We start from the raw sequence: 26,638 nt of genomic DNA on the forward strand, positions 1-26,638 counted from the left end.
TAAGCTCTGCCTTCAACATCCCTTCTACTGAAATGTCTTCCCTAATCAGATAGAAGACAGAGCCCTCTTCTTGTACTTGAGTCCTTAAACATGTCTTATAAAGGACACAGTGCAGAAGAGTGTCAAGGAGGGCAGAATTTGTCAGCCAACAGAGGTGAAATTCCTGGTGCAACTAGTAGTGAGGCTGAGGTTGTTATTCCTAGTTGGCACATGCACAAAAACCCCACAGATAGACATAAATGCAGATCTACAGACATCGAGCACTTTCATGAACCCAAATGGCATCAACAGCTGTCAGGGCTTTGTACCACCAAAAGTGATTCCCCTAGAAAATGCAAGGTCCTTAATGCAGCATGATCTTACTGGTTGGAAAAAGTGAGATGGGCACACAAAGTGATTTGATCTGCAGAGTCTTCAGTCTCTGGTCACTGGAAGAATGACTGGCTCTTCAGAAAAATGAGGAGGAATACAAAAGACTTACTTGTGCTGTCTGAAGAGTCCCTCTTAAAAGCCTTTTCCAGCATTCTGTTGCCTGCAGATTAGTTCAATCAAGTGCTGCCCCTTGCAGAATTACAGTGGGAAGCACAGGAGGTGCATGTGACTTGAAACTGCATGTGTCGGTTGTTTCACATCACCAGAAGAAAGCCAGAAGCCTTTGTTAGATAAAATAACATCCCTGAAAAATGCTTTGTACTAAATGGAAATCTTGGAGTTGCAACGCCTGTCTTGGAGCCATTGCTTATGCATTGTCCCAAAGACTGAAAAAATGAGGTCTTAACATACAAAGAGGGATCACCACACTTTCTCCAAGATCTCTTCTGTCTTTGAACTACCAATTTTCCTGAACAACTGGCAGCACATAAGACCATGTTAACTAGGCCTTGGGTTATCCATGAAATGATCTGGTCTTTGTAGTGTTTACAACTTGAAGTTTCATGATCAAGGTGCCTGATTACCTGCATGGGGTAGTCCCCTTGTCTTTTTGTATCTCTGGACTCCGCAGCTGGGGAAGAGTTGCCCATAGGTTTTGCTCTGACTCAATTCTAGCTGATGCTCTAGAGTGAGCAGATCTTTCCTGGCTCGTGGACCAGCTGTAGCCTCAGCCTGAGCAGATCTTGTGAAATGTCTACTGGCAAGGATCATAGGATCATTAAGGTTGGAAAACACTTCTGAGATCATCAAGTCCGACCTCTGACTGGCCACTACCTTGTCAATTAGATCATGGCATAAAGTGCCACGTCAAGTCATTTCTGGAACACCTTCAGGGATGGTGACTCTACCACTTCCCTGGACAGTATATTCCAATGTTTAGCAGCCCATGAAGAAATTCCTCCTGGTGCCCAGCCTGAATCTCCCCTGGCACAACTTGGGGCCGTTTCTGAGTTAAGATTATGAAGAGTTAAACTTCAGTTAGGAGTTAGAAACAATTTGTACTGATTGAACTAAAAGATAAGTTAATGAAGAATTAGAAATTTAGCTAAGAAGTACAGTGCTACTCACTATTATGTACCTGTCTGAAACTTTGCTTATAGTAAATGAACTGTCATAAAGACAAAAGAAGCTGATAGAATTATAGCTAGCACCTAGATTGCATGATCAAATACAGGCAGGAAGTATGGACCGTCTCTAGAAGGCTTGCCCAGAATAGAAGGTAGAAAGTTCATGGTGATGAAGAGATCCCTGACTTCATCTTTCAAGACCACTGACTCAAATCAAGACCACTGACCTAAATCAAGAAAAGAATTGTGCACGTGCAAAGGACCAGTGACTTCATTTTAATAGGAAGCAGGAATGGGAGGTGCTGGAGATATGTACATGATTCATATGTACCACTTGGTGAAATAAATAGAGGGCAAATAACTGTGTAAGCGGCTGGCACGTCTCTAGGAGGCGACTGCCCGCCGGCGTAATAAACATGCCACTTTCTAACTTTAATTAGTTAGAGAGTTTTGTCCCTGAATACCGGGTTTTTTAACGATTCATTTCTTCTCATCCCATTGCTGGTTGCCTGGAAGAAGATACCAATCCTCACCTGGCTACAACCTTCTCTCACGCAGCTGTAGAGAGTGAGGAGGTCTCCCGTGAGCCTCCTTTGCTCCAGGCTAAACAACCCCACCTCTGTCAGCCACTCCTCATAGGACTGACCCTGTAGACCCTTCACCAGTTCCACTGCCCTTCTCTGGGCATGCTTCAGCACCTCAATGTCCTTCCTGAACTGAGAGGCCTAGAACTGGGTCGACTCAGAGAAGTAAAACCAGCAATGCTTTTGGGGTATCAATCTCAGTTTCCTGAGACTGCAAACTCTTGCTTTGACTCATAGAGTTTGGATGTTTCTGAAAGGGTAAAACCAGAGGATTCCATGAAATGGGAGGGGCTCTCTTTAAAAAACAGAAAGATGTAAAACCCAGATGAGGTCCTTTAACCACAAGGAGTAGGAGGTCATTCAGAACCTGAATCTGGAATGAACTGATTCATTTTCTTTGTATCAGAATCCAAAATTTGAAATGACAACATTTAAAAAAAGACAGCTCTCAAATAGGTTTCTTTATTTTAACTCCACTACTGTCTGAGTGCCTTAGAGCCTGGTGAGTCAGTCTGCCCAAGTTGACTCAAAGAGCAGAACAATATGAATAAGGGAACAAGGAAAACAGTGAAGACAGGAAAGCTTTTCTACTGAAGTAAAAATTATTTTTACTCTTTAAAAGGCTCACTGTCACACATTTTTGTCCTTTGTGATCAAATGAAATACATGTTTGTGGTTTCTTATGGCAAAGGTCTGTAACAACTGAATCTTAGAGTTTCCTCAAGATGTCGTTTCTTTTCAAGATTTTGAGCTAATTCAGAATGTCGTCAACATAATTACTACATAAAAATTGCCTTCTTCATAGATCGTTGGGTATTTTATGATAAATGATTTTTTAATATCAAGTTGTTCATTTAAATACAGTAATATTTAAAAATAATTAGATTAACGAAACCAATACGTAACAATACTGATTGTTTGCATTGTTCCTGCATTCTGCTTGACCTCATCTATTCTTTTCATTACATGGCCCTGTGGATTCTCTAGCAGGCTTCCTATTTCTGTTGTTTCTGAAGAAAGACTGATGTCTGGTTTTGATTGTCTCTGCTGCTCTTTTTAAACTTTCTTTTTTTTAGCCTGCCTTGCTATGTTTACACTCTTCTATTTTCATAATTTAGACACAGCAGGCATTTTTCAAGGATGTCTGTATACATTACCTTACTTTACAGATAAAGAAAAATGGTTGGTATTTCAAGTGTTTCATGACATATGAGGCTGCAATATTAATTTTTCAGAAGGAGAACTAGAACATGTTCAGTAAAGATGGTGTTGAAAGCTTAGCATTAATTTACTAACAGTTTACCTGTAACAAAGACTTTTCAGGTACTGAATAGTTTATGGTTTGCTCTTCTCAATAGAAGAGTGTTACAATGTTTAACATTACCCGATCTTTATTCCAACAGAAAATGAGCAATATCAGAAAAATGTTCCATCCATTCAACATGAAATGATACAGAATACTCTACCAGCCACACTATGGCCTCTTGCCAGCAAACATTCTGAGAAACACTTTCACTTGCAAACCTGAAAGCTTGCAGGAAAAGGATATGCCTTGGAAAAATAGAAGGCTGTGTGGGCAAATTTATCCAAAGTATGTAAACTTTAAGACATGCACAGCACTATTCAGAGATATGTTGGCTTTTTAAAACAAGATGTTTCATCACAGTGCATTTGATAAATGTGCTGTGGGAAAGCATATATCAGATTATAGTTTCCTGAGAAAATCACAGGCCAGTAAACAGCCTGGGACCGTTGTGAGGGTGTTTGCCTCAGTCAAATGGAAGCTGGGGCTCTGATCCCATATCCACCTCTTTCACGTAAAGAAATCAGACAATAAAACAGGTATTGTAGTGTGTGTGGGGTGTGGTGGATTGTCTGTACGTCATCTCAGGTGAAGTCATGACTTAAAAAGTACTTACAGTCCTTGCTATGCAGTGTTATGCAAATATAAAGTGAAGCCATAGAGCAGAAACAGGTAATTATATATTACTCACTCTTCTGGAAAATCCAAGGCTCCACTGCTAAAAGCTGATCTTATTTCTTCTGAACTTCCTGCTGCTTCTCTGACAAAAAGAAAACAGGCATGACTTGGATCCATATTGACCAAGAATTTGAATGTCTCAGCTCCACATTCAGACTATGCAGCATTCTGCCTGCCAGACAGATATTCCTCAACAAATTTATTTTCTAATTTGTGACTCTATCTAGTGCTTAGATCCTGCACATACAGATATGCTGGGAATTTTGGGGCAGTGTGGGGATATTTGACATGATCTACGCAAGCTAATTGGGGTACTGGAAGTGACTAGTCACAGCATCACAGAATGCTCTGTTGTTAGAGCAGTGTACATGCTAAACACTGAAATACTCACAGAACGTGAGTGGGTTCAGCTTTGAAAAACTTCACGTTGCCCTGGCCTGTATGTGTGGCCAAAAGGAAAGAGAAGAAGAAGGCAGGTGCACTTAGGCTGATAAAATGGATTGGCAGATTCAACTTTATTTGAAAGAAAATTAACTTATGAAAAACACATTTTCAATGCAACTCCAATCATCACTTTGACTCACCTAGAGAAAGAATGGAAGGGGGGGAAAGTATGTGTATCTAAAATTCCTTAATAACAGAGAGCTAAAGCAGTAACTTTCTGAAGTCTGGACTGAGTGAGCTGAAGACATGTTGGTTTTCTGCTGTCCAAAAGACATGTGACACAATTCTACTTTGAAAACCAAGCATACATCTGTATTTGCATTGCTTGTCTTGAAGTTGACACTGTTCCTCATTTCATTAAATTTCTAGCCAGACCATGATATCCAGTTACATCTTTCCTTATGCCAATACAAAGCATGTCCACAGACTGGTTTAAGATTTCCAGTATCAAAGAACTTTCTGTGTGTCTTTCTTGTAACTGCTGCATAGTGTGAGGTTCACTATGTCTCCATGTTAAATCCTGATCTTTGTGCTTCTAGATTTATCCTCTCTGGCTCCTAGTTTCTTAATTATACAGCTGAAAATGTCTTCTTTTTCCCCTCTTACCAAAGACACCTAAAATAGTTTCCTCCTTGCAGTGGGATCTTAAGAATTATGCCTGTATTGGTAGTGATGTGTTCTTATCACAACATTGCTACAATACAAGGAGGTCCTCTGGAATCAGTAATTCCACTGAAGTAATGAATTCAATAGCTTTTTTTACAGAGAAACATGTGCTTTTCAATTGTTCTGAACATAGTGTCTTCTAGGGTTTCAGTTTTTCAAACTCCTTATTTTTTTGTTTTCCATGTCTGGGTGTTAACAAGAAAGCCCTCTTACCTTCCTGCCAAAGGCACACTGCACTTAAATAAAGGTGTGTTTCTGGAGCAATTTACACCCTGGGGTTGTTTGCTATTTCCTCCCCCCCTCCTTAACTCTTTTTGCCTGTTACTTAGTACCTGTCTAGAGTAAGAGATGGGGTCTGAGGGTCTCCAAAGCTGCAAATATCTTTGACATACTCTTAACTGTCTTCTGACCTCATTTCAACTAATGCAAGCATCTTCCTTCACAGTGTGACTGTCTTCTCTGCATAGCACAGACCTGCCACTCAGCATTGTCACTGTAAGGTCACGTCATTCCGGGAAGCTTTGTGTAATATTTCTCACTAGCAGCAAAGTGGGAATAATACTTCCCATAGCTCCAGCATTTCCAAAGCATCCTTTGAAAAGCATTGGGCAGTTTCCTTTGTGTCCCAACTTGGTCATCAGAAAGATTTTAGGAAAGATGAGTTGGTATGCTGGTTAGACGTAACGTAGTTTTAAACATCAGCTATGCTGATGGAAAGAATAACCTCAGTGTGGCTGAATCATTAGCTACAGGGTTGAAATAATGTATTTTGTCATGAAAGCTGAAACTGATAGAGTCTGGCTTTTAACGGGCACACATCAATTTCTACACCACATTACTGTAGTAGTCCTCATTTCCTCCTCATACCCTTCACCACTAAATAACTTCAGGCCCGCTCTGCATTGCTCAACACCTTTTTAGTGCCCCCAGCTCTTTTTCATGTTCCTAATTACTCCTGGAGTATACTCAGCTTCCTCTTCTTATTCATCATCTGTTTGCTTGAGAAGACAAATTGGAAAGGAAATTGCCTGTTTCTTCCCTGGGGTTGTAGTTATAGACTGCTGTTTTTTGGCTACCTAATTTTGTTTCAGATTGGCTCTTTTTTCCATTTGCTATGTAAGAGTGTGAATCCAATTTCCACGTACTATAGATTATTTTGTTTCCTTGGTAATATTACCAAGAGTTTAACCAACACACCAAGGAAACTGATTCTTCCCCTCTATTCAGTGGTTGTGAGACCACAATGAAGTTCTGCATCCAGTACAAGGAAGGCATTGACAGACTGAAGCGAGTCCAGTGGAAGGTCACTGGGATGATCAGGGACTGGGACAAACCTACAGAAGGAAACAGTCTCTTTTAATTCAGCCTGGAGAAAAAAAGGCTGCATGGGGACATAATTTCAGTCTTCCACAAGGTAAAGCGGGATTATAGAGAAGAAAGATTCTTCCTGGAGGTGCACAATGGAAGGGCACGGAAAAATGGACACAGGCTGTAATATGGGAAATTCTGATTTAAGGAAAAGAAGTGTTCACAGCATGGATGGTTAAGCATGGGAAGAGATGTCTAGAGATGATGTGGACCCTCCATTCCTCCAGATACTCAAAACATGACTTCTTTGAAGTTAGCCCTACTTAAAATGAGGGACTCAACCACATAATGTCAGGAAGTTCCTTCTTATCTGAATTATTCTGTGATTCTATATCTTAATTATTCTGAAACTTCTTCTCAGATTTACTAAAATTCACCAACAGATGTACAAGTCATTTAATGGGGGGAGCAGGGATGAGGGGGGGAAAAAGCAGTCTGACAGACAGATAAGTGAACAAATGGAGTAATGCTATCAGATTCCTTTTCCTAGAGATATACTTGTCCTGACCACTGGCAAAAAATGCTAGATTACTGGCCAATATCATTCCTTGCTGAATGTCAGTGTCTGCAGTAAGAAATCCAGATTACCATTAGGAGTTTCCTTTTGTGCCATTCTGAATGCAGCTATAGCTGAATTTGTATTGACACTGTATTTTATCCATCCTGGCTGCCACGCAGACATGCAATAGCACTGTGTTATGGTTTTTCTGTTGAGTGACATGCAGAATAAGGAAACACTTCAACAGTGGCAAATACTAACAGGTTGAAACATCAGGGAATCTTCAGGCAATGACACAATAATCAAAGAGGTAACCTTCAATGAAACAATCAGACAGGCAGGAACCGGTTTGGCTTGCAATACCTCACAGAGCTATGTGAAATATGAGAGCTTTCCAAAGCTGTTGTTTGGGCGTTCAAAGAGTGTGAGAACAGACAGTAGAGAGGAAATTAAACATATGCAAATTTTATGTAGATATCTTTTGTTAGAGTGTGATTGAAGGCGTGGAGGAGGAGCACCATTTCAGGCCAACTTAAAAACCCAGGACAGGCTGTCAGCTTGATATCAGTCTCTGTTTCTTCATGCACAGACATGTGGTCAAGGATTCTTCTCGGTATTCTCTCCTTGAACTGGTTTCCCATAGTGTCTTCTGAAACGTAAGTGGTCACACATTCTGTGTCTTTATGATAATATATTTTATTGTATTTCCCACCATCTTATTTCTTCTTGTTTCTTATACAGTAAACAGGATATTTGAGACCTAGATCTTTAAATGTGTAAACTTGGAAGTAGATGATATTGAAGGATGGTTTGGAATGGTGCTCTCCATCGTAAAACTGCTGTGAAATCTAGTGTAAATGACAGAAACCTGGAATTTGAGTAGCTGAAGTGGGATGTGCATGGGTAAAGTGGGAAGGAGACTCAGGACTAGACTAACAAGTAACGCTAATTAGGATTGATATGCATCAGCAGCACAGAAGGAGCACGGTGTATGGGGAGGTGCTAGAGGCCAGATAGTGGCTGGGACCAGGGACCATGCTGAATGGCAAACCCAGTAAAATTAGTATTCATATTAGCATTGTCCATGTCCATGGCTTTATACAAACAGTAGGTTTCAGCCACAGTTTTAAAAAATACAGCAACATTAGAGCTTCCCTTCTCAAAAATCCTAAAGGAAAACACTGTGAAAGGCAGGTTAGCTTCCTCCTGTACACTGTTCATTTTAATAATCTTAATTTTGGTCTTTAAATTTCATGCAGCCTGAACTGGGCAAGCAAAAGTAAAAATAAGGGTAATATGAGCTGGCAAAACTGTGGGAAGAAAAAAAAAGGGAAAGGATCAGATTAGAAAGAAAAGACTGTGTGATTCCTGTTATGCTACAAAACCAAGTAATTATTTCTGTCATACATTATTTGGGAAGACTTGTTTGGGTAGCAAACTGGTGGACAGCAACAGAATTTTAGACAAACATAGCAAATATGAAGGAAAGTTTTTCAGAGGAAGAATCTGGGAGAGGAAGGCTGCCTTAATTATAGAGAGCCAAAGTATCAATAAAAAAGTTCAGTGGAAGAAAGAAACAAAGGAAACCACATTGGGAGAAGCATGGAACCAGAGGCATAGAAACAGAATTGAGTGTGCAGATTAGACTGAACATTCCCTGGAATTTTCTGCAAAATGGAAAAGCAAGATAATTTCTTGTGCATTAAGTGGATAGACTTATATCACTTCTTATATGAGAGACATCCAGAGAAAAAGAAATTTAAAAATTGTTGCAACCATTAACTAGTATTTTTGTCATTGATCCCAAGAAGAAGCTAAATATTGTTTCTCCTTATGGGAGGCTGCAGAGGTTTAAGTACAGGCCTAGGTCATAGGAGGACAAAAGCAACAATGCTTTAGCCACTTCAGTAAGTGGAGCTGTATAAATACTTGGAATGGAGAGGTGTAGTATCATGCTGGATAAGACACTGCATAGAATGATGCCAGTATTTCAGCTCAGAAAGAACTGTGAGGGATTAAAATGTTGACATTCGTACTTTCTTAGCGTATTATTTTAAATTCATTGAAAGAAACTGAAATCCTTCCACTGGTTTGAGCAACCTTTGGATCATGTCTTCCTTCACTTCTATGGCACTTCTGTTGTTTTTTCCTCTCCTGTTTGCTCTGACTTTGCTGCATGACTGAACTGTCTGATTGGGTCTTGCCCCCTTTCAGCCAGTATGTGCTCCTGGTCCCGTCGGTTGTGCGGAGCGGCGCTCCACAGGCTGCTTGTGTGCAGTTACACAGCCTCAGCGAGCCACTCTCCGTGAGCGTTGTCCTGGAATATGGGAGTGTCCAAAAGACTCTCTTTGAGGAGCCCGTGACAGAGACTGACTTCTTCAAGTGCAGCGAGTTCAAGGTATTTTCTCTTTTGAAACTACTTAAGAGGGTGTAGTAGCTGTAAATACTTCTGATTGCAACTCCCCTTGTCAGTGACGGAAAGAAGACAAATTGTTTAAAATAAGATAAACTGTTGGAAAGGCTGACAAAATAGGAAAAAAGGACATATGGGTGGTAGAAGGGAGCTAGAGAAAGACTTTCCATCACCACTCACAGAGTGAATAAAAAAAAGCTTTAGATTGTCATCACAGTTGCATGCTCCTTAGGGGACTGTTTAAGTATCAAGCAAGAGAACCCAGACGGGTTATTCCCTTTCCTATGACTCTGTAAGATCTGTACAGACAAGACAGAGAGTCCCAAGGTGAGGTCTTCCAGAATGCAGCAGGAGAAAACACTTCAGAATTAAGGGAATATGACTGTGGCAACCTGCATGTAAGCAGTGAAATGTGCAGGACAGAGCAGAGCTTCAAATCTTATTGTCTGGTGACAGATTATGGGACTTCCACAGCAGAAATTCCCAGAAATTACCCAGCTGACAAAGGTGGGACTTCTCATGACTTTGTATAAGCTATTTGTGACTCAACTGACAGTGTCTTACTCAAAAACCCTGGGCCTCAGGGAACCTCAACATGTCTCATTTACCACTTTTCCTCCGGGGTTTTGTTCCTCTCCAGGTTCCTCCTGCTGCTTCTGATCCTCTGGCATTCATTTCCTTCACTGCTAAAGGTGCCACAGTCGACTTAGCTGAGAGAAGATCAGTGGCAATTCAGAACGTGGATGGTGCTGTCTTCATCCAGACGGACAAACCCCTCTACAAACCAGGGCAAACAGGTGGATGATGAGTTTGAGTCAGCTAGAGAAGTGAGAAATTGAGTGCAAGGGTGGGTCTAGGATGACAGGAACTTACTCTTGTGCAATAAAAAAATCTCATCCGAGTTTGGGACTATCAAAGTTAGTGAAAAATAGAACCAGTTCACAAAAACACAACGAAGTAGTAGAGTTCATGTGTTTGTACTGGGTTAATTGCATTTTCAGGATCTCGAGTTCTGTCAGGTTTTCTTGAGGACAGTCACATGAAAAGTATCCGTAAAAATACAGAAAATAATAGGTTGAGTTTGGAGCTATTAAAATTAATATAAAAATGAAGCAAGCACCTTATTTCCTGTCAACAAGTCTTTCTCCTTAACTGCTGAACTATTTCAAAGTGCTGATTCCATCACAATATTTAAATGAGAGTACTAGCTGTGGTGGAGTTAGCTATCTCTTTAGCATAATTATACTTCTACACAGCACAGTTTACACTTAGAAGAAAGACAAGTTCTTCCTTCTCTATGAATTTTTCATTGAAATGGTTTGTATAAACAGGGTTTTTTTAGGAAATGCTCCAAAGAATGGAGTCCTTCAAGAAGGATTGAAGGCAGTAAACTGCATTTACTACAGAGGTTGTTTTAGTCCAAGTGGGTCAGAATTGAAGATATTTCAACTGACATTTATTGTGGCTTTCTTTTTTTCACTGGTTAAGATAATCAATTCCTTTCATGTTCTCTGGGCACTCTTTAGTTTTCCCAAAAAGCCTGGGCAAAGCTGTGTACTGAAAATTATTTATCACTGCTAATAAAATAAATGATAGAGGCATCTGCATGTGACACTTGGGGTGGTTATGGTGGTTCCAGGTTGATGGCTACACTAGACAGTTCTGGAGGTCTCTTCCAACCTTGATGATTCTGTAATCCTTTTTTGTCCTGTTTCTTTTTCAGTGATGTTTCGTGTGGTCACTTTGGACACCCAGTTCAGACCTGTTCAGGAGACGGTGAGTCACACTCAAAACTTTTCAAGTACCCTCTTGAGGTACCTCTTCACTGAGACTCTCTCACTTAGATATTGAATAAGAAGGGCCTGGGATAAGCCTCCTGATATTTTTTGAGAACTGCTGTTACTCCTTAGCTTCACACTCCATCTTTTCCCTGCCTTTATGGAAAGCAAAAGCTCTGAAAGCACTTCTGGAAACCTCTCACAGCACACAGGTTTTGTAGTCACTTTTCCTGTCCCAGATATGCAGAAGAAGACTGGATATTTTTGCAGGAAAGATAAATTCACAAACAGGTTATCCTCTTAAAATTTTCTCTTTAATTACAGAGACGAGTTTCAAATTGTTTCTTTGGCCCAGTCTTCTCTATCCAGAAAAAGATGTTCGCAGATTTCCTTATGTTCTAGTATTTATCAACCTCCACAGTCAGTTAATTGATGTTTTGATAATTTTTTTTCTCTCCCTTTTCTCCTCCTGCAGTATCCCAGAATCATCATTAAGGTAAGAGATACAACATGAAATTAAAACACAAGTTCCTTTGGAAAGACTATGCTTCATCCTTCCCCATAGAGTCAACAGCTGAGGGAGACTCATCCAGAGCACACCATTTAAAGCCAATGGATTTGAGGTTGAACAGTGGCAATATCCACTATCAAGCAATAGAGAAGAAGAAATCAGCAGATCTGGAGAAGTTAGTCAGAAATGGCGTGGGGTTGCTGCTCTGTCGTTCATTAGAGTTCAAACAGGAGTGTTCTGTCCAGTCTCACTTTGGGAGGACTACAGGAAATAACTGGTGAAATAGCCTCATTCTCATTCATAGCTCATAAGAATAGTGACTTTCTGAAATGCCATGCTCTCACAGGGACAGGCTAACAATGAATCATCTTGTACCACATTTCAAATCACTACATCTCCAAGCACTTTCTGAGAGAGGCCAGCATAATATTCCTGTTTTACAGAGAAAGTTGAGTCAGAAAGATTTATGCTAGAAGAGTTACAGATACGCAACCTGTGTCTCAGTCAGGAACTGTTTCTGAATGATCTGAGGCCATCTGTCAGTGTAGCTAACTCCCAGTTAAACATAAACTTAGGTTTGCTTAATCCACAAGTTGATATGGAAAGTCAGAGCACATCATCAGCTCCAAAGCACTCAGCCTGTGAGGCATTTAGCCAATATATCAGGAGACAGCACTTGAAAGGAGGCAAGAAACAGTGTGGTAAAGGTTTTGCTACATCTCTTTCTTCCACTCTCCAGGATCCAGAGCAAAACAGTATCTTCCAGTGGCTGGAGGTAACATCGAAGCATGGAATCGCCCAGCTCTCCTTTCCATTAATCCCAGAGCCTATTCTGGGGTCCTACCAAATCACTGTGGAGACAAAGTCAGGTGAAAAAGAGTACCAGTACTTCAGAGTGGAGGAATATGGTAAGCAAAGGCTCATAAAACACCCTGTGGTAGCAGTGAGGCTCGGCCTAAGTCAGATAAGAGCTCCTAGTGCAGAGTTTAAGTTCTTTGAATTCTCCACTTCATGCCTGGAAGAGAAAGACGTGGAGAGAGCTGGGTGGACTGGTGTATGAGAGACAGGCCTTTCCCAGCTATATTGTCATTATTGCTGGTGACCTGGGATAAAAGATAAGTTGAAAAGAAGCAGTGTCAGCAATCTATTTCATTTTACTATTTCACTTAACCTCCTGCCTTTCTCCTTCACTGCAACTGAATTGTGTAATAACTTTTGTTCTCCAGGACCTAACTAGTTTGGCACATTGGCATTACTCATTTTTCTTTAAGAAAAGAGATTAAAGTGATTTATCATGGGTTTTGCTGTGACTGTTATACTTATTAGTATGATTATTATTTATTTTTAAAGAAGTTACTCATCTTACCACTGAAGGGTATTTTTTCTATTGTAATATACTACAGACAGTTCTTAGTTAGATTCTTCTTTGATTCATTTCCTCTCCCTTGTGAGAGAGATGTCTTTGCCAAACTGTTTTGCCAATTTTTGCCAAAATGTCTTTGCCAACTGTTTTTTTACTGTCTCACACACACTCATGTGTATGGCATGCAATTGCTGATCATTCATATTCACACTACGTTCTCAGTGCTGCCAAAATTTGAAGTGACAATCTCTGGGCCAAAGAGGATTTCTTTCTTTGATGAAGAAGTGCGGGCGAACGTTTGTGCTTCGTAAGTATCAGAAGACAACACAATTGTGCACAACAAATGGGATAGGCATTGGATGGTGTGCTGTGCTGGGAAGCAGAGATCCTGCTGCTGCTTCAGAATGCTCTGAATGCTTAGAGCATTTCCTTTAGCTGTGACTTTCATGATATAAAATAGGATAACTCTTCTCCTGCTACATAGCAGAATTAAAACAGGGAGTGTTTGTGTGTGTCCAAATCAAGCACTTCATACTTGTTAGCTGTTGTGTTTTATTATTACAGAAATGGAGAGTCTATCATTCAAATTGCTTGCTGTGATGCTGCCAAAGTGCAGGGTGCCAGGAGCTAAAAGGGTGAACAGGGTCTTTCTGCAATATGTTCTGCTTTGTGTAAGGTACTAATGAGAAAAAGCAGAAGGGAATGATATCCTGAGTCCAGCACCACTTTCCAGTTCAGAAGAATGATTGCACCAAGACAATGATAAATCAGGGGGTTTTTAACAAGATGGCAGAAACAGCCTAAAAATAGTAGAAGGGAATTCTCCTAGCACTAAAGGACTGTAATTCCCAGCTGCTCTTCTGTCTGCGCTCTGGGCACTCCAGAGGGATTTAGAGTCTGCATTGTTCTGCAACTTTTGCAGGTTTCATGTTAAATCCACATGATTGAATTCTTGTGTTTCTTCCTCTCCTAGGTACACTTACGGCCAGCCAGTACAAGGGAATGCCCGAATCAATGTGTGTTGGCAGCGCTTTTACAGTCCACGGTGTGAACAAAACCGGAAAAAAAACTGTGAAGCTGTCACTGGACTGGTATGATACATAACAAGTCTGTTCTTCCCTGCCAGCTTTACATGCAGCACAGTATTTGGTGGCCTCATTAATTTCCAAGGGAACACCAGAGAGGCAATCTCAGCAGTGTGGTTTTTCTCACTATCTCACAGGTACCGCTGAAAGACCATGAACGTAGCTTTTACCAATGACCTCACTGAACGACTTTGATTTTTTCCTCAGAAAGAATCAGTAGGAAGAAGGGAAACCTATGAAATTGTAAATATGCAATCATTTCTATAACAGTGGGGCTGCATTCTTGCCAAATCTAATCAGCAGACCTCTACTGGGAGTCTTTGAGGACACTTAATGTTAAATGAATGATTAATTCGTTCACTAGCTCAGACTCAATGTGCTGTGGTTACAAAGCACAGGCATCACATAAAATGGGTTTAAGAAGAGCATGAGCATAGCGAAGACTAGACAGGATAAGGAGAGAAGCTTCCAGGTGCTAGAGTAAATGATACTGAAACAGTCATCTGGGATGGGAGCTGGGGAGTGATAAATGTAAGGTAGGTGGGGAGCTCTTCAGGGACACACTAATACAGATTTAGGAGCAATTTTCCAAACACTGAGAAAAATGGGCTTTCCCCTTTGTGCTGCTTTTTCAGCTGGGAAAGGACGGCTGCTTCAACACTGTCATCTCCATAAAAAAATTCCAGCTTTACCGCAGCTATGCCACTATGTATGCCAGCCTCAGCATAGAAAGCATCGTCACTGAAAATGGAACAGGTAACACAAGTGGAGGTTGGGAGTAGCTGGTTAAAGCTAATGCATGGAACTTCCACCATCTGTGTGGCAAACAAGCAGCAATCATGGTTTTCATTGCGTAGCTCTCCTTCCAGAGCATCACCACTCCATACAGCTTATCAAAAGGAACAGCTTTCTGCCCATGTCTGACTTCTGTTTCCTCTCCTTTGTACTGGGTGTGTCTCACAGGTATCCAGATGAAGGCCTATGACTATGTTTCAGTCAACCAAGAAAATGACCAAGTGCTGTTCAGGAATATGGATTCCTATTACAAGAGGGGAATTCCTTACCATGGTGAGGTAGGTACATGAGAGGATACATTTAGACCCAAACTCCCTGAGGTACAGCAGGATGACCTTCGCATTGCCCCATTTCTGGCTGTTCCCTGACTGAGCAGCTGTCAGCTTCCCATGATAATGCTGCATAACAATGACTGTGTAGTTCTCTTGATACTCCTAGAGAAAAAAAAAAAATTGTATTACACCTGGAGTGTCAGGGTCTCTTTTCTGCTATAGTAAGAGGACGTCTAAAAAGTGACTAAGTGGAAGGTCATATGAGTGGGGAAGAGGAGTCTTCAACAAAATACTTCAGGAACTGTTGTGCCTAAACTAAAGGTAGAATTCACTCTGCATTGCATCACACAATCCCAGGGATGTTCACTTAAAGCAGTATAGATATTGGAGCACATTCCCACTTCTTAGCAACCTACACATGCTGGGTAAACACAGGCACAAAAAGGACAATGACCTGTACAGCATCATCCTGACACGAAGTGGAGACTGTGGGTGTGCACAGATGCGTAGGAGCTGAGAGGTGCTACTGAGCTCCACAGATTGCCTGTGGCCACGCAGTCATCTGGTTGTTTTAGGTGTGCTAATCAATGTTCTACAATAAACATTCCTCCTCCCTTTGTGGTACATAGTTTGTTCTGCACAGATGGGAATTTCCCATTATGCACTGATGGGAATTCCCCACTGATGGGCATTTTCCTGTCACAGAACTCCTGCTCCCTCAAAATGTTGTGGAACATTTGCCTCTTCAATACATTTCATTCTCAATTTCTACTCCCTGCAATTGTCCTCAGTGTTTAAGTGAGCATCCTCTAGTAAACAGAGCTTTCCTTTTTTGTTGTTGTTCTTTGGTTTTTTTCTAAATCCCTTGGGTATTTGTTGTGTTCAGATCACTGTGACAAATGCAGATGGTGAGCCTGTTGCCAACAGCTCTGTCCTGCTGGAGCTCAATGGAGATCATCTGGCCAGATACACCACCAACGAAAATGGCACTGCTGCTTTTGCGATTGACACATCCAACTTCTTTGATCCCAGTTTTAAGCTGACAGTAAGTAAACACAGGCTACAGTCTAATTAATGAATGAATACTTCATGGGAGAGAGGATTTAGAAGGAATACTTGCAAACTGTGAAACTCATGAGAAAACAGCAGTACCAGAGAAGAGGCAGACTGCACCCCAGCTGTGGTTTTGGGTTGTAGTGATCTTTAGTCCCTCTCTGCCTTTCCCTCCCCCCAGAAGCTCTTTCTGCATTCATCTTCCTTCTCCTTATTCTGTGTGTTAGATGACCTTCCTCAGAGACTGCACTGCCTTCCCCATCTAGCCTTGGTGCATGCTAGCACCTTTCACTGCTGCTGCCTGCTTCCCTGCATTTCTGCTGGCACAAACTCATGCCTGTTACCATCATGTGGTCTTCTTGTACTGTCATGCCTTTGTTCTGGTGGGATGGGAAGAGCTTAGAAAAAGTGTGTAGTTCAGAACAATAACATTCCAATTCACAGTAAGTCCCAGCAGTGTATGCAACTGGTCCCAAGCCTGAAAGAAACTGGAATAACCCCACTATTGCAACACGCCACAGGCATCTGGATGCTTTAACATATCCAGAAGGCTGCTCATTCTGCATTGGTGAAGCACAAATTTTTCACACCAGTTCTTTCTTGTGGCTTTTACAGCCTCACAAAATGAGCTCCTTAACAGAATATTTTACAGGAAAGATGCCTTTGCCTCTCACCTGCTTTGCATTTTCTTTTTTTCCACACTGTTGGTTTCCCATCTACGGTTTTCTGTTTCATAGGTCCAACAGGCACCAGAAGAATGTGAAGACTTTATCTGGGGGATTCATAACGAGCCCAAAGCCTCATTCCTAGTCCAGCGTTTCTACTCACGGACCAATAGCTTTCTGAAAATTGAGCCAGTGACAGAGAATCTCATCTGTGGCCAGCAGCAAATGATCAATGTTCACTATGTCCTGAACAGAGAGGGCTACAGCAATGCCACACACACAAACTTCTACTATGTAGTAAGTGCTGTCATTCCTAAAACATCTTTTGTTCACCTTCTCTTGGATACCCTATAAGGGAGAAAACTCACAATCAGACAGTGGTTACAGATCATGGCTCAACCTGATGGCCTTCGAGGCTTCTCAGAACAATACTCAAAATCAATGATTTCATGGTGGAAGGGAGAAGGTGCTTTTGACTCACTTTCATGAGATTTTTCTATGCCCAGGTGATGACACAAGGAAAAATTACTCTCAGTGGCCAGAAGCAAGTCAGCTTGTCTGGTGGTAAGTTCCAGACCATCTTACTACTTGTACTTCAGAGCATCCTTCTGAGCACCAGAGCATAGTAAGTTTTGCAAGAAGTGATGAAAGCAGAGAATTGTGGCTAAATCAGGTACTAGTTCGTAAATCCCATGACCTGTTACTACTCACAGATTCATTTTCGTTTGCTGCAGCATCTAGCTAACCCCCCATATTAAAATCAATTTTATCTTGTTAATAGAAAGATACTTTGTTGAGATCAAACACATGAAATGCACTCTTCATCTGTTTTATTGTATTATTTTATTACACCAAGGAGTATTTATAGTCTCACAGTTACTGTGTGACATCCTAGTCATCACCAATTAGAATAATAACACTTTTTAAAGTTTGGAAAAATAGGTGTCCCATTTGACAGGGATATTTAGCAGTCAACTCTTGAAATTCATTGCTCCTTCAGAAGTCTCCAAATACCCACAAATGACAGTGATCCTGATCTTCATCCTTTTGTTGTTAAAAATAACTTTTCTTGCAGAACCTGGTCTATTTGCAGACTTCAGGAGGTAGCTTAAGTAAGCCTCTATCCACATATAGGACTTGTTTCATATTTACCATCTTTAGTCTTAAGCTTAATTGCCCGTCCATACGCTTGCACTTTTCATCCCTGTAGAGAAGAATTCCCTATTTCTTAGTATTAAGAGAGCTCTCTTTTAACTCAGGATATTGCTCTATTTCCTCTGGTTTAGGTAGGAGCTTCTAGTTTTGGGATCCAAAGGCAACTTTGTGCTCTTCTCATAACAATTGTGCACAGATTTCCATGTTCAACTTCTTCCCAGCTTAGACTGCTCTCTGCCAAGCACTCTGGTCTCAGCATCCTCCATTTTGTGTCTGTTGTCTTGCTGATGGGAGCTGTTCCTCTGCCACTGAGAGATGAATCTTCCAATATCCAACTCCCTGGGTTTCTAAGGTGCTAATAGGTTATGAATAAATATGTGGTCCTTCCACCAAAGCTGAGGTTTGTCTTATCTCTTTTGCTGGCTTGTCCTTCCCTGATCCATGTTCCTTCCACAGCTTCCAGAGGTACATTCTCCATCACACTGACTGTCACTGAGAAGCTCGCCCCCAGCGCCAGACTGCTGGTCTACACGGTGCATCCTCATGGAGAGATAGTGGCTGACAGCTCCAGAATACACAGTGATATATGCTTCAAAAATAAGGTGAAAACCTTTGCTTTCTTATTGAGGGACATGTCAGGGTTTGCTGCAAAAGTCAGGAAATTACCTCATCAAGAGCCCCACAATACGGGTGGCATTTAGGAATGGAAAAGGTGCAGATGTGACTGGGATCGTGAGAAACTGTCCCTGGAATTGGTACATATGGTCAGACTCAGACAAAACTGCACACAGCAGGGAGAGAAGGGTGGCTAGGGGATTACGCGAATTTTTACAAACGGATCCAGAAGGGCCATCTAGCGGTAGGGGCTTTGTCCCACAGGGAATAGACTGAGTGTCCGGGAAAGGTGAGATTTAGGTCTGTGTGCCAATCTGATTCACCTGAGTTCCATCTTGGATTTGTTAATCACCAGGTCCAGCTCAAGTTCTCTGAGACGCAGGGTCTCCCGGGCTCTAAAGTTGGACTCCACCTGGACGCTGCCGCCAACTCCTACTGTGCCCTGCGAGCAATTCAGAGCGTCCTTCTTCAGTCTGGGCAGGAGTTATCTGCCGAGAGCGTAAGTCACATCCCCAGTCCTGTGTTCTTTTCAGCTAGGAACGCACAGTTCCCACTGGTGATGCTGCTGCTGACTGTATTTTCATTTTTTCCTTTGGAAACAGACATCTGTGGTTAAAGGAAGGTCTAAGGCAATTGTATTCTTCAAAGACAGAAATTGATAGCACAACACTGCTTTTGGGAAGCATGGCAGTGTAACACGTATCCCAAGAATATGCCTAATGTAAATCTTTGACAGCATATTTCCTCTCTGTGGAGTGATTACATCAAAAATGCATTTTTATGGCACAGGTAGGCCTTGAGCCCAGAACAAAAGCTGTAGATGACAGCTAGTGTCTTGTAAAACTCCGGTCTCCTCTCGGGATAACTCAGGAGTACATCTCCATGCTTTCTGCTCAAGTTCACTCCACAAAGCCATTGCAGCTCAGAAGGAGGAGGATACAGTCCAGTCCAGTCCAAATTGCTTATTCATCTCTAGGTAGGCATCACTAGGCAAGCCCACCAAAGTCTACAGGATTGCTCAGGGTCCACCATAAGCTTTGAATATATGTGATTTTGCAACTGCCTGAGACCCTCCTCGTGCTTACACTAGTCATTCTCACCTCCAGGTGTACTACCAGCTTGGTGGGGGTGATTTATACGGCTATTACTACAATGGGCTCAACCTGGAAGATGACAGGCCACAGGCGTGTACCCCATCCAAAACCATCTTTTCTGATGGCTTGTACTTTGAACCTGTGAATGTCAGTCGTGATGGAGATGTCTACAGGATTTTCAGGGTATGTGGTCTCTGTGGGAGACTAAGTGGGAGGGCTTCCAGAAAAATTCAGGCACATTAGCATTCAGCTTTCCCAAGTGGTGGTTCTTACTGCTGAAAGAAGGCAGCTAATGCCTGAAACTGCCTAAAGCATCTGATCACCCACTTTCTGCCTTCTTGTCCTCATCACTTACTCAGGAGGTCTGAAAATCACTGCTAGAAAATCACTGGAGTGCTGCCCATGGTGCAGTAGATGTTTCCTAGGCAGGACCACGGCCTTGGCTCATGACTTCAGGCATTTCTTGTAATGATCTGTGCCTGTGATGCAGGTCACTCAATTCCTAATACAGTGGACTCCACTGCCCACTGGCCCTGTGCCCTAAGACATAAGGCCAACATCAGACTCATCATCACTATTCTTTGCAGAACACAAGGTGTCACTGCTCCATAAGAATACACACAGGTTGGCCAGGTAGAGTTGAGACATTCAGGGCTGAAAGAGTGGGATGTGATGGAATGTGATGAAGGAAGGGAGAAATGAGGAATGATAACCAGTGGCATGGCAGTTAGTAAATGCCCTGAGTGACTTGATAGGTTCTTTCACACTTAGGAAATGGGTCTGAAAGTGTTCACCAACTCTGTGCTACGGAAACCAGTTCTGTGCAATGAAGACAGATCAGATACAGAAGATTACCCTTCTCACTACTACAACGCCGATCTCAAGGTCTCAGGTAAAAGAAGGTTCACTCTGTATCTCCAGTCTCAGTCTATGGGGTCTTCAAAACTGTTGCCTGTATAAAATAACAGCAAGTATATTGGGGGGTTGGGGGGAATAGGTCTGTATGTCCCAGCTGGCATCCTGTAATCTTTCTGGCAGTCCTTGCAGCAAAATCAATTTTCTCTCAGGTGCAGGTGCAAATAGAAAAGACAGGGAATATTGTGATGCTGCTTCTTTCATAAACTGATATTGGGTTTTCAGGTCAGAACCTTTCATCAAATCATAATTCAATTAAATATTTAAGAGTCAAGAGTTCAAACAGCACTTAGCACACTTAGCACAAAGTCTCCTAAACCTTTATAGATCAGCAAGAGTTACGATTATCTCTCTATCAAGTCAGATTGCTCAGCAAAAGAGTGAAAGTAGCAGTTATAAGTTGCAACAAGGGAAAGTGTTATTCAACATCAGGAGGAAGTTCTTCCTTGTGAGAATTGTGGTACACTAGAAAGGATTCTCCAGGAGGTTTTGGAATTTCCATCACTGCTGGTTTTCAAAACTGAGCTGCACGAGAAGCAACCTGATCTGACTTTGAAGTTAATCCTACTTCAAGACTGGACTAGAGAACTACAGGGGTTGTTCCCAACCTAGATTTTTTTTCAGTGATTCTGTAATTATATGATTCTAAGTCATTGTAAAGCATTTATAATCTTTGATGACAATACTGGCTACTGTTGCCCGTTTACAAATCAAGCAGAGCTTGTTGTAGAGGATGGGGAACACATTTTTCTAACTGAATGATGAGACCTTTCTATATGAAACAAAGTAAAATGTCTTGTAAAATAGCTGATTTTTCCAGTATTTTCCCATGGGAAAAGAGAATCGATAAGAATTGTTTCTTTGCACATCCCCATATCTCTTGCAAATTCCCCTATTATATGGCAGGGAAAAAAATTTAAAAAATGCTCAAACGGGATATTTAGTTTCATTGGTGATGTGAAGCATGTGTGACAGAACTTCAGATCCTTCTCACATGATGTCTCTAATATTATCCTTTAACGATATCCCCACTTGTAGGTGAGTCAGTGATTACTGGTGGGAGTGGTGGTGTCAGCACTGTTCGGAAATTCTTCCCCGAGACCTGGATTTGGGAGCTGGTTAACACTGAGTAAGTATGTTTGTTTATCTTCACTTCTTTTTTCCTGTGTGGATTTTTGAGTTGATTCGTTTAGCTAAAATGGACTCTGGGAAGGAACCATGGAACATATGTTTGCTTTGTAGACATGGATCTACTTTTCCCATCTTGATCAATGACTGTTGCAGACAAAAATGTGCTGTGCTCTGTTTCCTGTCTTTCTGATGGGGAGAAATAAATAGGAGCTAAGAGTGAAAGGTTTTTTTTAAGGAGAGGGAAGGAGCTTGTTATTTTTCATCCAATTTTTAATTCAGCAGCAAAAAACTCAGTTTATTTTTCTTTTCTTTCAGGCTATCACAGCATCTGCAATGAGAATATTTCCATTTGAACTATGCCTCCAGATGCTGTTCTAGAACATTAGTCTAAATTTATTACTTCTAATCTGTGTGTTTGGACATTCTGGTTTTTCAGCAATTGGTATCTCTAAATTCAAAAAGTTGAGTATTTGAGTGCTTTTTAACATGTAGTTAACCAGCACCTTTATCTTTACTTCAAGCATTATAACATTTTTTTTAAATATGGAAAGGTATCTTGTAGAAAATGAGATAAAAAGTTAGAAGTTCTAACTCAAGCCGAGAGCCTATTCTATAATTTGTCTTGAAAAATTCCAAAGATCATTTCTCATTCTGTGTTTCTTATTCTCTTCAGTTCCAGAGGAGAGGTCGATGTCTCTTACACCATTCCTGACAGCATCACAGAATGGAAAGCCAGCGCTTTCTGTGTGCAGGATGATGCCGGGTTTGGCATCTCCTCACCTGTTTCACTGACGGCATTCCAACCATTCTTTGTGGACCTCACCCTGCCATACTCTGTCACTCGAGGGGAAAAATTTAATTTAATAGCCAATGTCTTCAACTACCTCAACCAGTGTGTCCAGGTATATCAGGTTCCCTTTTACTTCCTATGTGGTTTGCTTGTTTCCCAAGAGATCTTTTTGCTCTTGAAGGAGGAACCTCAGCAGAGGGTATGGGTACTGTGCTGTGCAAAACACAGTAAATTCTGAGTAATGCAGCAGCCTCCCTTGCTCTGCAGCCTGACTTTAAGGTCATTCTCCTCCATTTGTAATCTTGCTCCTTCTTTCTTTGTCTCAGATCAGTGCCATACTGGCACAGTCAAGTGACTATGAGGCAGAGATCCTTTCGTCTGGGGGCAACACAGCAACAGTGTGTGCCAATGAAAGAAAAACCTATATTTGGGCTGTTAGCCCCCAAAAACTTGGTAAGTTTGTCTTTTTATCACCTTGATATATCCCTGTCTGATCTTTCTACTCCCACCCATTAGGGCAGCATCAATAATCCACAAGCAGGCATTTCCTTACAACTCCATTAATTGCTCCAAACTTAGCATTGGACCTCTGCTAAAACTCCCTTAGATGTGCTGAAAGACAGGTGAATTGTTCTGGTGTTTCACCTCTTCTGGTTTTTGGTTAGTCCACTTCCTACTCATTTTAGGAAGAACTCTTCTTCACTTGCCAGATGTAAGAAATACTATCAGGATTTCATGTGCCTATGATCTTTCAGCTGACATTTTTGTATCTAACCAAAGGTATTTAGTAAGAATAAAATGTGCTAATAATTTTGGACTGGATTCTCAGTGGGCAATAAGGACATTGCTCCTTCCCAGTTTTCTAGCTGTGTTAATCCACACTGCCTTCAAGCCCACACTTTTTTTAAAAGCAATTGTAATTACCTGCATGTGTAAGTGCTCCAAAAGTTGAAATACGAATAAAGGCAGAAGAGCTATGATTAAACTATTGCAACACTGCCCTAGGCCAGAGAAAACTCAGTACAAGGCTAGAGAGATGGGGAAACTGGTAGTGAATGTCCATTTTTTGGTCAGGATCACCCTTTTTTCATTCCTGATATAAGGGCCCCAGGCAAGCACTCCTTTCCACTAATGAACAGATATGGAGTCTTCATGAAATTTGGTTTTACTGAGCTGTCTTTAGAGAAAATACATTTCTCAGCAGTTCATCAGCCTAGAAGAGGCAGTCAAAACCAGGAGTAATTGTAGACATTGAGGATAACTTCCTTTTCTTGGGCTGGTGGGTGGCTTTCCAGGTGAGGTGAAATTCGTGATTACTGCTGAGGCCAAACTGAACACCAGAGGTACTGGAAATGGCACATCTTCAGAAGAGAAGACCATTTACAGGGACACCTTGTTTCAAACCCTACTTGTTGAGGTATGGTAGGAAATCTGCAGGTGCTTTCTGCCTGATGGAAACTGGAATTCCTGTAGCTGTGGGTTAGAAGCAGTTAGGAGGGAGGGAGGGCAGTACAATGAGGAGGCACTACAGTACCTGTGTACAGTGGGCTTCTCCATATCAAAATAAGAGTGAAAATCACAGTGATCACGGCATCCACTGTCCTCCTCCCACTGTCCCCTTCATGGGACCATGAGCACACATGTCCTGACAGCCCACATTGCCAGGAGGAAGGAGATTCCATACCTTACTTTTAAGCACCTTTAGCCTGTGACTCGAATACTAGGGAGGAGGGTGGAGGGAAGATATAAAAGGAAAAGGGTTTATCTTGAGCATCATAAACCAACAGCTACATTGGATTAATTGGACAGAGTATCTCAGAGGCTGGAAATACCTAATTTTTAACTGCTTTTTAAGTAGGAAGTTGCTCTGGATGGGATGTGGGGTAAGAGAGGGATCCATGGACCAAGAGATATTCTAGTGGAGCTAGGATATGACTGGGTACAAGAGGTGCACAGCCTGGATAAGCACATACTAACACTGCTAAATTGTCATGGTTTAATGGTGATGTTCTGCACTTTTCTTTCTCTTCCTGACCACTTCACTGCAATCAAACAGCCTGAAGGTATTAAAAAGGAGTTGACTCAGAGCTCCCTCGTCTGTGCAAAAGGTAAGGCCAGCTCATTCCTTCATTCATTCCTTCAGTCATTCCAGGGAGTAAAGTAGAACTGCTTCACTGTGTTGTAGATCTTGTCCTACAGAATCAGAGATCCTTCCAGGGGAGGAAAGAGATTTTCAGGGTCAGGGTGCTAGGCTAAAATTCAGGATTTTCAGATACCTTTGACTCATTGGGCAAGTCTCTGAAGCATTTTCTTTACCCAGACTGAAGACTGTAGCAGTCACTGTAGTTATGCTTATGAAGTAGAGTCTTCCGTAAAAAACCCCATAATTTTAACAATTCTGTTTTTCATATTTTGTCATCAGGCAAAAAGATTTCTGAACAAGTGTCTCTCAGCTTGCCAAGTAACGTAGTGCAGGGATCAGCCAGAGCTTATTTTTCTGTCATTGGTAAGTTTAGTACTTAGACTAAATGCAAAATTGTGTTTCTCTTGTGCTGCACCAATTGCCATCATGTATACGCATACAAACCTTATGTTAAGTTGAAGAAGTAATTCTTCTTGATTTTAGAAGGTAAGTTTTCTACTTTGCAAAATGGCAGTGAGACACAAAAGTTGCTGAAAATTCTCTCATAGCAAGGGAGGACAAAATAGTCCAATAATTTCCATTTATATTGCATTTCAGATTATACTGCATTAGCATATCCAACTCTGTAGAGTAAAACCGCTAATTCAGCTGAAAAGTAACATAAGGCAGACTTCCTTGAAAAAAAATTATCTTAATTTTTTTGAAAGAAATCTTCAGGACTTTGCTGACTGCATAATTTCAAATTTATCATTTTGCATAATGAAAAACATTGGTAAGTCAGTAAGCTCCCACAGAATAAAAGTTTCAGGTCCCAATCAGCTCTACTGATCTGAAAGTCATTATCAAGACTCAAGGGTTCTCTTCAGTGAAAATTTTTTGAGGTTCTGAATTCGGATTGTTTTCCAAACACAGTTGGTTTGCATGCCCAGGTCTGCGTGGGATGTGCTGATGCTGTGCAATTACAGCCTCTGTGGCCCATCAGCATCGTACCCCACACAACATTTTCACATGTACATGCAGAAGCAGGAAGCAGGCTGTAAAGGGCAGGGGAATCTAACCCTTCCAAGGATTCATAGCTGTTTCTCAGAAGCCATGCCAGCCAGTATTGGTGCTCATCTTGTTCTCTCAAATTCTCAGTTTCTCCCAGGTGGCCATTATCCTGATAAGAAATGAAAAATGGGGCCATTTCATCACTTTTCTTCTACGATGTGTCTTTGGTTACTATGATTTCTCTTTATTAGTCATTGCCCTTGGGTTCATAATAAGATGGTATAGAGCAATGTATAATGCTATGTAATAAAAACATGTCTGAACTGAGCTGACTTCTTACATTTTTCACTCTTCAGGAGACATTTTGGGTACAGCCCTGCGGAACTTAGATAACCTCCTCCATATGCCTTATGGCTGCGGAGAACAGAACATGGCCTTGTTCACACCCAACATCTATGCCCTGGATTATCTGAATAAGACTGGGCAGCTGACTGAAGAGATTAGAGTCAGGGGTACTGGATATTTATCCACAGGTAAGAGGTTTTCAGATTCTTCCATCTTCTTCCTCGGGGAAATGGTCACAGGACCAAGCTTGTCAGAGTTTAAGAAGTGTGTTTGGACGATGCTGTCAGGCATAAGGTGTGATTTTTGGGATTCTGTGCATGGTTAAGAGGTGGACTCAATTGTCTTTGTGGGTCCCTTCCAACTCAGATTAAACTGGGATTCTGTGATCTAATATTGTGATTGTGTGCGTTGAACTCTTCAGCTCGACATGGTAAGCACTCCTCTCTAAATTCCAGCACCCCAATTATTGCACAGGAGCAGGCCA

General features: G+C 41.4%; 1 protein-coding gene across 2 annotated transcripts in view; it reads left to right on the plus strand.

Annotated features, from left to right (window-relative positions):
* Positions 1 to 7,563: 7,563 nt before the first annotated feature.
* The window catches only part of LOC121662724 (ovostatin-like), a 29,869-nt gene continuing 10,794 nt past the window's right edge, over positions 7,564 to 26,638 (plus strand). The window contains exons 1-24 of one of the 2 annotated variants that reach the window (XM_042024242.1): positions 7,564 to 7,697; positions 9,256 to 9,439; positions 10,095 to 10,251; positions 11,178 to 11,230; positions 11,708 to 11,728; positions 12,483 to 12,651; positions 13,329 to 13,413; positions 14,080 to 14,197; positions 14,827 to 14,947; positions 15,155 to 15,264; positions 16,145 to 16,303; positions 17,049 to 17,273; positions 17,483 to 17,540; positions 18,588 to 18,733; positions 19,102 to 19,245; positions 19,853 to 20,023; positions 20,612 to 20,732; positions 21,794 to 21,884; positions 22,560 to 22,788; positions 23,003 to 23,129; positions 23,972 to 24,093; positions 24,733 to 24,784; positions 25,099 to 25,182; positions 26,166 to 26,342. In XM_042024242.1, coding sequence (XP_041880176.1) covers positions 7,633 to 7,697; positions 9,256 to 9,439; positions 10,095 to 10,251; positions 11,178 to 11,230; positions 11,708 to 11,728; positions 12,483 to 12,651; positions 13,329 to 13,413; positions 14,080 to 14,197; positions 14,827 to 14,947; positions 15,155 to 15,264; positions 16,145 to 16,303; positions 17,049 to 17,273; positions 17,483 to 17,540; positions 18,588 to 18,733; positions 19,102 to 19,245; positions 19,853 to 20,023; positions 20,612 to 20,732; positions 21,794 to 21,884; positions 22,560 to 22,788; positions 23,003 to 23,129; positions 23,972 to 24,093; positions 24,733 to 24,784; positions 25,099 to 25,182; positions 26,166 to 26,342 — 2,989 coding nt within the window. In that variant the 5' untranslated portion in view covers positions 7,564 to 7,632. The remainder of the gene's footprint in view (positions 7,698 to 9,255; positions 9,440 to 10,094; positions 10,252 to 11,177; positions 11,231 to 11,707; positions 11,729 to 12,482; positions 12,652 to 13,328; positions 13,414 to 14,079; positions 14,198 to 14,826; positions 14,948 to 15,154; positions 15,265 to 16,144; positions 16,304 to 17,048; positions 17,274 to 17,482; positions 17,541 to 18,587; positions 18,734 to 19,101; positions 19,246 to 19,852; positions 20,024 to 20,611; positions 20,733 to 21,793; positions 21,885 to 22,559; positions 22,789 to 23,002; positions 23,130 to 23,971; positions 24,094 to 24,732; positions 24,785 to 25,098; positions 25,183 to 26,165; positions 26,343 to 26,638) is intronic. The other variant, XM_042024241.1, reaches the window with a different exon arrangement.

Source organism: Corvus kubaryi, unplaced genomic scaffold (assembly GCF_017639235.1).
Source record: "Corvus kubaryi isolate FWS band 111438036 unplaced genomic scaffold, C.kubaryi_AGA036_p1.0 37260, whole genome shotgun sequence".
NCBI lineage: Eukaryota > Metazoa > Chordata > Aves > Passeriformes > Corvidae > Corvus > Corvus kubaryi.